General features: G+C 44.9%; 1 protein-coding gene across 1 annotated transcript in view; it reads right to left on the bottom strand.

The window, feature by feature from the left end:
• LOC141386270 (uncharacterized) overlaps nucleotides 1-12,904 on the bottom strand; it is a 355,028-nt gene extending 342,124 nt beyond the window's left edge. The window contains exon 1 of the mRNA XM_087257228.1: nucleotides 10,347-12,904. Coding sequence (XP_087113354.1) covers nucleotides 11,376-12,821 — 1,446 coding nt within the window. The 5' untranslated portion in view covers nucleotides 12,822-12,904 and the 3' untranslated portion in view covers nucleotides 10,347-11,375. The remainder of the gene's footprint in view (nucleotides 1-10,346) is intronic.
• Nucleotides 12,905-13,770: the final 866 nt, after the last annotated feature.

Raw genomic sequence — 13,770 nt, 5'->3', positions numbered from 1 at the left:
GCGAAACGCACCGAATCTGCAAGCTAGAAAGCATAGCGTCCCAGACTGGCAGATTTCGGGCTGTCACATCTGGGGAAGTGAAAAGTGCCCTTTCATAATGTTTTCATGGCAGTAAAAAGTGCCGTTGGAAATGGGGCCCCGCCCTCCAGCGGGGAAAGAGCAAGTTCCCTCTTCTCCAGATGGCCTGTCCCAGGGGCGCTTCGCGGTCCGTTGCCGGACTTAGCGGCGTTCTGGGCAGGGGGGCTGCCTGCTTCCGAGGTGCCCGACGCGCTCGCTTCGCCTTAGGCGTGAGCGGGGGCGGAGCAGCTCTCGTAGGCGGGCGCCTTCGGCGAGGAGCAGGTATGAATGGCACGGCGGGCGGAGCGGGCTACGGACCGCCGATAAGACATCACCCACCAACTGCTCTCTCACCGCCTTGAATTCCTGGGTGAATTCACAGACAGTGTCGCCGAACCTGGCTGGGGATATGGGGAAGTCAAGAAAGCGGACTTTGTCGACTTTGCGCATATCAGCCAGGGGTGGCGCTCCTGGACCACTAATGTGGACATCGTCCTCCCCAACGCACACGCAGCGGACTCAGTAGTCCGAAGAGCTAAGTCGGCGGCGGTGCGAAGCTCGTAAGCCTGGGTTGGACCCACCCTCGTGCAGCTCGGCCAGCGCCTGCGCTTGGTAGCGCTGGTAGGTGGCTATCGCATGCAAGGCGGAAGCAGCCTGGCCCGCAGCCATGTAAGCTCTAGCTCCGAGGGAGGTAGATAACTTACAGGCTTTGGATGGGAGACGAGGCGGACCCCGCCAAGAAGAGGCGCCGCGCGGATTTACCGCCATCGCGCACTCAACCTGAGGAATCGCCACATACCCCCTGGCTGTTTCACCGTCAAGAGTGGTTAGGGTGGAGGAACACGCAGCACGAGCAGAAAAAAGTGCTTTACAAGACCGCGTGAGCCTACTGTGCACCTCCGGGAAGAAGGGAACGCCCCTCTAGTCGGTCCGGCCACGGAGCTGGGGGATAAACCATCTCCAACCCACGGCCGAAGCAGCCCGGGAAAGCACGGCTAACATGTCCGTTTCAGGATCCGTAGTGACAGCGCTCACCAGCCCGAAGGGGGCGAGCGGGTCTGGATCATCATCGGACAATGAAAGCCCACCCTCCGATGCCGCGGTGGACATCTGGTCTCCGGTGTCATCGGGCGTAAGGGCTACCATCTGTTAGACGGATCGCTTCCCCCGCCCGAAGCTTGGATGGAGCGCTTAGAGGAGCGGGAGGTCCGCGGGCCCGTGGGCGACGGATTATCTCTCGCTGAAACCCTCAGATCTGCCCGAGTGCCCGCTGCAGAGCAGGGGACAACTGGGGTGGTTCGCCTTTTTGCAAAGGCTAACCGCGATCTTGCGCAACAGTCATGGCATCGCAATGACGACATGAACTGCCCGCGAGCAGCGCATTAACATGCTGGACCCCCAGACATGTAACACAGTGCCCGCGCCCATCATCCGAGGACAGGAAACCACCGCATCCAGAAACGCACAGTCGGAGCGCCGTCCTGATAAGGACGTGCTGCACGACTGTGTTGCTCTTTCTGTGAAGTTTGCAACTTTATACGCACCGCTCTGGAGGACCGGACCCAAAGAACGCCAGGCAAGGGAGAAACCCAGCTCGACCGTCTGCCACTGCGTGTACACACTCTGGACCGGGAGAATGCTCTCGTTCGCTCAGAATCGCTGGTCACAGCAGGAGGAACCCTCATCGACTCGATCAGAAGTCTCTGAAGCGAAAAGGATAGCGTCTGCTGCGCCAGGTGAGCTTATATACTCAGTTGATTGCTTATGCCGCTCACCTGCGCAGGCTTGCGCTGCCAATTCATTCTTAATTGGCCCGTTCAATACTCTTTCAGACGAGTAGCTTCTGAACCGAACCTCCCAATGCGTGGATTTTACAATCAAATCCACTTATAGTGCTGAAGTTCCCCCCGAAGGGGAACACATATTATGTATGTGTATTATAACTGTAGTCATAAAATAAGTTCTAACCTTTTACATTTTAGCTTTGTTGCCACAGACACCCATATATTAAATCATGAAATATTTCAAATGTTGTAGATGCTTTTGTTTTTGTTTTTTCAATATTTTTTGCATTCAAAATGTATCCTATATATTGTTACAGGGCCACATGAATGTGTCATAGAACATGGGACCCTACATATTCTTCCCTTGTGCCACTCCAAAAGTAAAAAGTTTTTATTAAGGTTGTTTTGTCCAGATGATGAAACTTTTCCCTCCTCACATCTCTAATAGTACTACTTATCCAATTGACATTAATGGTTGAGGGCATTTCTCCTCTGCTTCAGAGAGCGGTACACACAAAAAAAAAAAAAAAGGAGAGAGAAATGTAGAGTGGCACAGGGAAATGACCCAATACCCGAAGGAGCAGAAAAAACAAGGTGAACAGGGTACAACAAGTACTAAGCCACATTTGAGAAAGGTGGAGGGCTGAGAGAAGCAAAGCCTGGAGACTTTGTTGGCAGAGATGAATTAGAGCACTGGAAATAGCCTTTTCTACCTTCCCACTGATACGGCCAGTTAACACACACTCTCTCTCACACACACATCTATCTCTCCTGCTTCTCATTGCAAACGTCCACAAAAAGACAGAGAAGGAGAGAAAGCATTGTATGAAGGAAGAATAGACTCTAGAGCATGTTCAATGTCATGGGTTCCCTGGAAATCTATTTTGCCATCCACAGACAGTATGATATGAGTGAAAATAATATGCCTGACCCCTTTGTACGCACACTTTGAGAAGTTTGTTAGACTGCGGAGTCCCATAATAACTTGCAGACCTCATGTATATTAAGTAGAAACTCGCCGCCTTTTATGATAAATTGCCGGTGTAATAGTGGGACACCTCTTTTGCATTTCAATACGAGTGGGTGTCAGATTGTTATTTCATTACCTGACGACACATTAGCTGACGGAATTTAATTTGCTATTTCCCGCTTTCTTTGATAGCCAGGTATCCACCGAGACCATATCCAAACACATGTGGTTTTAGGAGGGCTCAGATTTGAATTACTAAAGGAATACACACAGTTGTCAAATGTGTTCTATAGCCAATTTCAGAAATAAAGAAAAATGAATAAATAAGAAAAACTACATGCATGTACTCTCGCATACATCTGAACACCTTTAGAGTTTGGGTCAGCAGACCTTGAAATATTATATGAAAAAATAAAATAAAATAAAGATGCCACGGAGTGCTGGGTTTCTCGTAGCTGAGTAGACAGAAAATCAAGGTTTAATTCATTATTTGATAAAAATCTGAATGTCAATGAAACTAAGACATGGTAGGCTGGAGGAATATTCTGCCATTCAGCCCAACTCTCTCTTTCTCTCTCTCTCTCTCTCATTTCTTCTCTTCTAACCCCATGCCCTAATCTACAGTACAAACTCAGCGGTGGAATTCTTTACGCTTTACTTACTTTGAGTGGGGAAAAGAAGCCAAATAAAAGGTGCCTGTGCAATTAACAAATGACTTCTGCCTTTCTCGCCCCCTGCTTAATCTGTTTGTACCAAATCCAACTAATAATACATTAATGGAGAAAAAGATTATAGCGGATGAAATGAGACACTCAATGGAGGCAGTAATTACTCTCTCTGTAGTGCTCAATAGGCGTAGGCTGGATCAAAAAGCAGGCTGACGTGATACCTAGGAAACCGAGAGACTCTGCAATCCTTTGCCAAAAACGACTCCATTATGCGGCTCGCTGTAAAGGAGTTGTAATGAATGATTACACAGTTTTACTAAAATAGAGAAAAGAAACAAATTAGGCTCCTGAGTTTACCATGTTCCCCAGGTTGGAGGGTGAAATTTGAATAGAAGCGTATCGTTGAAAGTCAAAGGGTGATGGTCTTTCTTTGATTTATTGGCTATAGAGAAAGTTCAAAGGTGCATCTTGTGTTTATTCTGGAATATTTGAATTAAAATTTTATGCCTTTCACGATAGTGTGAGCGAACTCACAATAAATGAATTTCTTATGATTATGAGGAATCGTTTCCTTTGATCTTCACAGATAAAGCCTTGGAATGAAAATGTATTGTCAATTTCAGAATTCAAACGTTCCTCAAAAGCTATTGTTTGCGGTTAAGCAGCAAAATGACCCATTCTGGATTTCACTGATCTTGTCAATCACATGGAAGATTGACTACGCAATGGTGAAACAAGTAATAACCTTGAAAAATATTTCACCATTTTCCCGCTCAAATTGTAATTAAAGGAGCAAATAGAGGTTTCTTGTGCAATACATTTGCTGCCTTCATGCAGATTAGTTGAATGTTGTTTACTAGGAATTAGGGATGCTCACATTGACCGTTTAACCGTTAACCGAAAGGGTGCACTTTTGACCGATTAATGTTATCAGTTAAACGGTTTAAAATTATTATTATTATGATTATTAATATTTTCATTATTATATTGTCATTTAATAATAACATTAATATTATTAGTAGTATTGTTATATCCTTATACATTTTAAAATAATAAATAAATATGCGACACATATTTGTTAAGAACTCACGGTCCTTAACACGTGCATTGCACGTGATTACAGAGGTCGTGTGTTTTGACAGAAGCAAAATGAAGAGAGCAAAAAGAAGTACCGTTTGGGACCATTTTGACAGAAAGGCAGACGAAGTAACTTGCAAAATATCCAACGCGGTATTAAAATACAGCAGTAGTACAAGTACAATGCAATATCACCTGCGAACCAAACATCCACATGCATTCTGTGATGAACGACAACAAATGCTGCCCTCCATGTTATCAGGGAGAAGATGCGATGCACGGCGATCTGAAGAGATAACTCAGAGAATATGTTTAATGGTAGTTAAAGACATTTTGCTTATCAGTGTCGTATGTGGTGAAGGTTTTCAGGAGCTGCTGAGATTTATTGAACCGAATTACGATATTCCTTCGCGAGCTACTATTACCCGTAGAATCGAGACCTGTTTTGAGGAGAGAAAAATATCGCTCAAAACACAACTCAGTCGCGCAAAGTTTGTGGCCCTCACGACTGACTGCTGGACAGCCCTCACTACTGAAAGTTATATAACAGTAACTTGTCACTACATCGATGAGAGCTGGCAAGTTAAATCAGCTCTTCTAATAACACAGAGTATGGCAAACAGACATTTCAACCACAGCACACCCGCATCCAAAGCATTGGAAGCAAAACACGAGCAAATGCAACTTTCAAAACACCAGCTCATCCAGTCATGTAAGACACGATGGAACTCAGACACGATGGTGTGACATGTTCGGGAGGCTTCTTGAACAAAGGTGGGCTATTACAGCGGTTCTGTCTGACAGAACGATAACAAAAATGCAAGATGCCAGAACCCTCGAGATGCGAGACGAATACTGGCATATAATGGCTGAGATTGCACCAGTGTTGGAAACTTTAAAATGTGCAACCACAGTAATGTCGGCAGAAAAAAACGTGTCAATTTCCAACATTTACCCCATCACCTTCAGCCTCCTCAACACGCATCTGATGAGGGCCGAGGAGGATGAGTTCAAGGCGAAAGTTCTGCAGTCCTTAAGCGACCGCATGGGGGTAGATATTATTATATTTATTATTAATATCATTATTATTATTATTATTTTTATGCATTGTTTATAAGGATATTGTTTGGTTAAAGGTTGACACAGAGGAGTTCATTGCCAAACCAGCGCTGATTGCCTCTCTGCTGTATCCACGCCATAAACACCTCCGTTACCTTGCGCAAGCTGAAAAAGAAGCCGAGAAGGCGAAACTTATAAACATGTGCACTGCTTTAAAAACGGCCACGGGAGGCGATGAGAAAGCGGCGTCCGCTGTTGCCCACAGCACACAATTCAGCCAGAGCAATGCCATGATGTTGCTCCTTGGAGAAGATTATGCCACTCCACAAGAAGACAATGATCTTCCAGAAGCAGAGGTGGCCATTTATTTGAGAGACAATCCGCCCTCTTTGGATATGAATCCTCTTGACTGGTGGAAAGCAAATGAAAGGCGCTTCCCGGCGCTGGCCATTCTAGCGAGGCGGTATCTCTGTATTCCCGGGACATCTGTGCCATCTGAGAGGGTCTTTTCTGCCGCAGGATTAACTGTCAACAGGTTGCGCTCCCGATTATCCCCACAGCATGTAGATATGTTACTTTTTTTAAATAAAAATTAGACACTTTGTTGTTTGAGGTTGGCCTGTTTTTTATTTTACAGAGGGAAATATTTTTTTTTCGATGATTGGAAAGAACAACATAGCTAGGCTAGGTTCTTTAAAATAATCCAGTATGGTTTCGTTTAGTAGCCTAACCTACTCTTTTAATTTAATCAATTGAAAAATATTATGTGCAGGACTGCAGGCCATTTAGTTTATTCTGTTTAATTTATTTAGCCCTATATTCTGTTTTCTATGCTGTTGGAAACGCTGCTGGTGCATGAAAAATTTGTACCCAGGTTCTTTCTGTTGTTGATATGTTCTGTAATTTGCTGTTAGCACACGTTAAATAAATGTTTTTAAAAATGCAATATTTAATGTGTCAAACACTCGTCAATTCTTTTTTCTTTCAATCCTTTTTCATTAAATGACAATTTATTAATCAGTTAATATTGGGGAAAATAGCAGTTATCATTGGGAAAATTACCCGAAAGAGTATCCTTAAATCAAATGCCTAGGTCTATTTTCCATGGGCGATCTCAAATCAAGTGATCGATTTGAGATAGCCTGCTATTTGTATATGACGGAAGAAAAAAAAAACGCTAGACAAGCAGCATATTCCGGTTCTTAAAAGGTTCTGTCTGCGTTTTCGTTTCGTAATCTAAATTTGTCTTTTAAGTGAAAAAAGCAGGCCTATTTATTCTATTCTTTTTATTTTTTAGTTTATTCTTTTTTCTATGCAGTTGGAACCCCGCAGATGCGTGAATATGCTCCGTTGTTCTGTATACGGTTGCTCGCTTGTTAAAATAAACCTGAAAAAAACTAAATTTAATGTGTCACAAAATAGAAACGTGAATTATTATTATTTTTTAATTAAATATTAATTTAATATTAATCTGCCAGTTAACCGTTAATAACCGGTTACGAGCTGCGGTTGTCGGTTGGCAAAATTATCCGAAATGAGCATCCCTACTAGGGATGTGACAAGATCTCGTATGACGAGATGTCGTGAGATTAAATTGCGATGAGACTTCTTGTTGAGGTGAAAAGTTGTGTTGTGAGTTGTGATGTTATGACGGAGCGTGAGGTGAATTTAGCACTGAGGATTGAAGCCAGGATTTGATTTAAACTGCAAATCAAGTGCTTTGCACAAACCTGGCAACCCAGGCTGGGCTCGAGAGTTGCGCGTGTCACTCGGTTACTTGGGCGAATGTGACGTAACCAATTTTTTCAGCGGCTGCCACATCCAACAGAGGCATGTACATCTTTTAGCTGCTTTTTGCGACAGGATAAGATATACACATGACTGTTTGACACTATTGTCTTCACCTACAGAGTCTTCACACACAGAGTCGAGACACGCCTTCATCATCACCAAAGACACGTTTATACTGTCGGTGTGTGGTATCAATTTACATTAAAACAACTGTCTCCAATCAGTTCTTACTTTATACTTGCATTCAGTAGCTCAGAATTTGTGATGAGGCATGAATGAAATCTTGCAGAATCAAACTAAAACTGCTAAAATTTAAAAAACTAAATTCTTAAAATACATGAATTTTAAGTTCAATTTGTAGAAAGGAGTTCAATTACTTATGGGAAATTGTATCGAGGAGACCCAGTCAAGAGTTTATAGCTAAATATTTAGCAGTGTTTGCACGTCCTTTATAGCACAATTTATTTAAAAAATAAAAAAATAGAAATAAAATAATATTGAAATAAAATACCATTCATTAAATTTTTTAAAGGGACCTAAATTGTTTTGCAGTTTGTGATGTTTTTTTCTCAGTTAAATAAAAATCTATTTTCCATTCATATATTTGATCATACACTTTATAGTATAGGTTTATCACACCAACGGTCTGCTAGTTATTTTAAAGGAGCATTATAGTGCATTTACATGTTATGTTTAAATTGTTCTCCAATAACTGCATAGAAAATATGTGGCTTATATATATAAATGAAAAAAAGAAAATGGTAAAGTGAATATTCACAATGACAACAACAGCAAAAAAATAAAATAATAATAAAAATCTTGAGCAAAGTAATTGATAGACTTCTTTCAGCTTGGTGAACATACCTTTCGGGTTACCTTCACAGTAACCAGATACATTGTAAAGTGAATTCTTTAAAACTAGAGTGAAATGAAATAGTATCAAGCAGTGAAGTAGAAAACTTTCTCTCCCTAAAGATGATATCAAAAAAGAATGTGAAGGAGAAAATATCAGTGTAGCCCAAGCAAACAAAATTATATTTACAAAAGCGAAACAAAAATATTCCAACTACAATCAAAATAATTATTTGATAATGTTTATTTTAAATAAGAATTTGCACTATTATCTAGTAGTGTATTAACTGTCTAATATTAAGATATTTTTAGTACTCATAAAGTATGATCTTATTCAACATCAGTACACCTACCCAATACCTAAACCTAACTACTACCTTATTAATAATGATTAAGTTAATTAGCAGTTTGTTGAGATAACAGTGTTAGCTAAAATAATATGACAGATATATCAAATGAAGGTCCATATCTTTGGAGCTGCCTCTTCTTCAGGGTGCACAAATTTAGGCTTAAAGCATATCGCAAATGAGAAGTCATTTATATCATCTAGGATCAGAATTTGTATTGTAGAACTTTTATGTGGACAATGGAGTAACTAGTGTGAAAGATGCAGAGATGGCAATTAAGGTTGCTGATGAAGCAAGAAATCTTTGCGCAATGGGTGCTTTGCAATTGCAAAAATTCATGTCGAATGATGACACTGTCTTGAACAATACCCCTCCTACATCTGAGTTGCCAATGGAAAGAGCCCTTGGAACAAAATGGCAAAATAATTTAGATTCAAGTTCAATGTCAAATTGCAACAACAATCTGCTACTCGTCGCAGAATATTATCCACTGTTGCTTCAGTATATGATCCATTTGGATTTAGAGCACCTATTCTGTTTAATGGAAAGAGAAATTTGCAGGAGATATGCAAGCATGGGATGATTCCTTATTGAAGGAATTTCAGCTACAGTGGGAGCAATGGAAACAAGATTTTACCAACTTGCAATAAATAAATATACCAAGAACATATTTACCCTACAATTGTAGAAAAATTGTCAAAGCAAAGTTGCATAATTTCTTAGATGCTAGCACTTCCGGTTATGGCCAGTGCTCTTCTTTAAGACTTTGCAATGCAGAGAATGTGCACTGTGCTTTGGTTATAGGAAGGTCAAGAGTATCACCTTTTAAGGACATAACAATCCCCAGACTAGAATTGACAGCTGCAGTTATTTCTGTTGAAGTAAGAAATATTTCTGTTTTCTTCACTCTCCTATTGGTGAAGTTTTGTTTCCCCCTCTCCACTGTCGCCACTGGCTTGCATGGTTTATAGGAGAATTTCTGATGCATGAAGAGGAACTTTTATTATGTAATCACTATATAATCTGCCACTATTAAAATATAGAAATACACTGTTAAAACATATATAAATACATTCAAGTGATGCAGAGGAAAACACACAGACATGCAGGGCCTTATAATTGACGAAAACACACAAACATACAGAGCCTTATAATTGAGGGCCTTGAGGCATTGCAGGTCATGCGGCGAAGTAGAACATTCAGACAGAGCGTATGCAATACATTTAGACAAATGTATGTATTGACCAAGACAAAAACAACCCTCAACAAAATAGCATACATAAGGAGAATCATTTAGAAAGTATGGAAACAACATGATCATGTGCAAACACATGATTGTAAGCACATGCTATATGACCTTAAGAAATGTAAAAACAGAAAAACATACAGCCATTAATTAAAAAGCTAGGATACTATTGGAGTCGGGAAATTGCGTGACATGTCATGATGACTATGGGAAAAAACTGTATATAAACTGTGAGTTTTTGAACATTGGGAGGAGAGATCGATATACCGATGTAACAATAAACTGCTTCAACTTGAGAACTATGAAGACCTCAGCCTCTTTCTTGAAACTTAGAAGATGTTTGTCAAGATCCAGCGCAACTTTCCACAACAGGTTCAGGATCTGAAAAGCTACTCATCAATGAATTTGCTCTTCAGTGTTTGGACTCTCAATAATGACTTCAAACCACACTGAACTGTGCTAAACTGAACTGAAATTAAACACTAAAAACTGAACGTTCGAGGTTACAGAAGTAACCCTTCATTCCCCGAGGAGGGGAACGGAAGTGCCATAAGTGGATGAAATCCACGATGGGAGGATTCGGATCAGAAGCCGCTTGTCTGGAGAGTATTGAACGGGCCAATGAACGAAATCAATTGGCAGCGTAAGCTTGCGCAGGTGTGCGGCATCTGCAATTATCTCAGCATATAAGCACACCTGAAGCCAGCAGACGCCATCCTTTTCAGCTGAAGAGACTTTCAAACAGCTAAGGGACAGTCATTATGGCGATGGAGTATGGCACTTCCGTTCCCCTCCTCTGGGAACGAAGGGTTACTTCTGTAACCTCGAACGTTCCCCTTCGGTTGGGGAACTTCAGTGCCATAAGTGGATGAAATCCACGATGGGAGAAGTATGGAAAGCGCCATAATGACTGCACCTTACCAACACCCCTGATGAGGAGATAGTCAAGCAAGCGTGACGCACCCACATCATGGGGGCGCGGTCCTCCAACGTGTCCCTGGCCCTAATTTATCCTACTTCAACAGAAGTTTTACGGATTTAGATATATTTTTTGGGAAGTCGTGAGCATCTAGATAATTCTAGGAAATACGACAGTACGTTGGGAAGCGTGCAATCCCGATAGGGAGGACGCTGCGGAGGCCATCCGTTACCCAAGGGGGGGATAGATGGCAGAATTTACATATGGACTAGCCCTAAAAAGGGGGAGTACTCATAGCAAAAGCGTGGTTAGCGGAGAGGGAAGACACGGGTCCGCCCAGGGGGGGGGACTTAACCGTGGCGGAATGAGCATATGGGATCGCCTAGTGGGGATCACGCATAGCAGGCACCTATACCCAAAACGCGGGCTGACCAGCGGGCAGACCTACAACGTAGTGGGCCAGCAAGTGACTCCTCCGCTGAGTCAGTGCTGGGGGCCACGGAGGAATCTGCAGGGCTCACCTGACGGGGAACTTTACTGACAGATAAAAAGGCGCACGTACCTCCGTGTTAGGGAGAATGGCGCAGCAAGCGTGTTTCAACACCCTACCGAGTTGTCTCCTCAATCACCAAAGGGTTACCTAATACCCTTGAGGAAACCGGCTCCACTCGCAGATTGTAAAACCTTGCAAATGTGTTGGGTGTCGCCCAGCCCGCAGCTCTACAGATGTCTGTTAGAGAGGCGCCGCGTGCACGCGCCCAAGAGGATGCAACGCTCCGAATGGAGTGTGCACGTACTCCCGGGGGACACGGCTGACCTCGACTCGAATAAGCGAGTGAAATGGCATCCACAATCCAGTGGGATAATCTTTGTTTCGATACGGCACTTCCCTGCTGCCGACCGCCATAACAGACAAAGAACTGCTCAGATGATCTAAAATTCTGAGTACGGTCCACATAAATGCGCAGAGCGCGAACTGGACAAAGTAAAGAAAGGGCTGGGTCTGCCTCCTCCGGGGGCAGCGCTTGCAGGTTCACTACCTGATCTCTAAAGGGGGTGGTAGAAACCTTGGGCACATAACCGGGGCGGGGTCTCAGGATGACGTGAGAGTAATCCGGCCCGAATTCCAGGCACGAGTCACTGACCGAAAATGCCTCCAGGTCCCCGACCCTCTTGATGGAGGCCAACGCAACCAGCAGAGCTGTCTTCAGGGACAGAAATCTTAGAGATACTGATTCGAGTGGCTCAAAGGGATCGGATCGCAGACTCGTGAGAACGAGGGCGAGATCCCAAGAGGGCATGAGAGGGGGGCGAGATGGATTAATTCGCCTAGCACCCCTAAGGAACTGGATGACCAGGTTATGCTTTCCCACGGTGCCGCCAGCTACCGCGCTATGATAAGCGGAGATGGCGGCCACGTAAACCTTGAGAGTGGAGGGCGACAGCCTGCTGTCCAACTTCTCTTGAAGGAAAGAGAGCACAACACTAATCTGGCAATTTTGGGGGTCTTCTCTGCGAGAGACGCACCATTCAGTGAATAGACTCCACTTCAGGGCGTAGGCGTGCCTTGTGGAGGGGGCTCTAGCCTGAGTGATGGTATTAACCACCGCAGTCGGTAGGTTACCTAAGTCTTCCTCGCGTCTAGGGACCACACGTGGAGGTTCCAAAGATCGGGGCGAGGGTGCCAGATGGTGCCCTGTCCCTGAGAGAGTAGGTCCTCTCTCAAAGGGATCCGCCAGGGGAGGGCCGTCGCGAGGAGTGAGAGCTCTGATATCCAGGTCCGGTTGGGCCAAAGGGGCGCAACTAGCAGAACCTGTTCCTCGTCCTCCCTGACCTTGCACAGAAACTGCGCGAGCAGGCTCACTGGGGGAAACGCATACTTGCGCATGCCCCGAGGTCAGCTGTGGGCCAGTGCATCCGTGCCGAGAGAGCCCTCGGTCAGGGAAAAAAACAACTGGCAGTGAGCGTTCTCGGGGGAAGCAAACAGATCGATCTGGGCCTCCCCGAATCGCGCCCATATCAGCTAAACAGACTCGGGGTGGAGTCTCCATTCTCCAGGGCGTAACAGCTGTCGTGAGAGCACATCGGCTGCACGATTGAGCGTGCCTGGAACGTGAATGGCGCGCAGCGATTTCAGCCGCGGGTGACTCCAGAGGAGCAGACGGCGGGCGAGCTGAGACATGCGGCGAGAGCGCATACCCCCCATGCGGTTGATATACGCCGCCATACTGTCCGTGTTGACCAGCACGTGTTGCTGCTCCAGCACCGGTAAAAATCGGTGGAGAGCGAGGAACACTGCCAACAGCTCTAGGCGATTGATATGCCAATGCAGCTGGGTACCCTTCCACAGGCCCGCAGCCGCATGCCCGCGACACACGGCCCCCCAACCCGTGTTGGAAGCGTCTGTTGAAACAACAACATGGCTGGACGCCTGTCCTAGAGGCACACCGGCCTGTAGGAACGAGGGGTCGTTCCAAGGGCTGAGGGCGCGGCGACACAGCGCAGTAACCGAGAGTGTAAGTAACCGCAGTGCCCGCGTGCCATGCGCGTCTGGGGACCCGATCGTGAAGCCAGTGCTGAAGTGGTCTCATATGGAGCAACCCGAGCGGCGTGACGGCGGCTGCGGATGCCATATGCCCCAGGAGCCTCTGAAAGAACTTCAGTGGGACCACTAGTTTGCTGTCGAGCTCCCTCAGACAGTTCAGCAACAGGCGAGCACGTTCCTCGGAGAGGTGCGCTACCATGGTGATCGAGTCCAGCTCCATCCCGAGAAAAGAAATCCTCTGCACGGGGGCGAGTTTGCTCTTTTGTCGGTTGACCTGAAGCCCCAGTAGGCGGAGATGCCGAAGCACCTTGTCCCTGTGCATAATCAATTGCTCCCGCGAGTGGGCTAAAATCAGCCAGTCGTCGAGATAATTGAGTATGCGAATGCCCGCGAGCCGAAGGGGCGCTAGGGCACCCTCCGCGAGTTTGGTGAAGACCCGCGGAGACAGAGAGAGC

This window comes from Danio rerio, chromosome 6 (assembly GCF_052040795.2).
Source record: "Danio rerio strain M-AB ecotype USA chromosome 6, GRCz13ab, whole genome shotgun sequence".
Taxonomy (NCBI): domain Eukaryota; kingdom Metazoa; phylum Chordata; class Actinopteri; order Cypriniformes; family Danionidae; genus Danio; species Danio rerio.
Note: the sequence above shows the minus strand (reverse complement) of the source record. Positions and strands in the feature narration are given on the sequence as shown.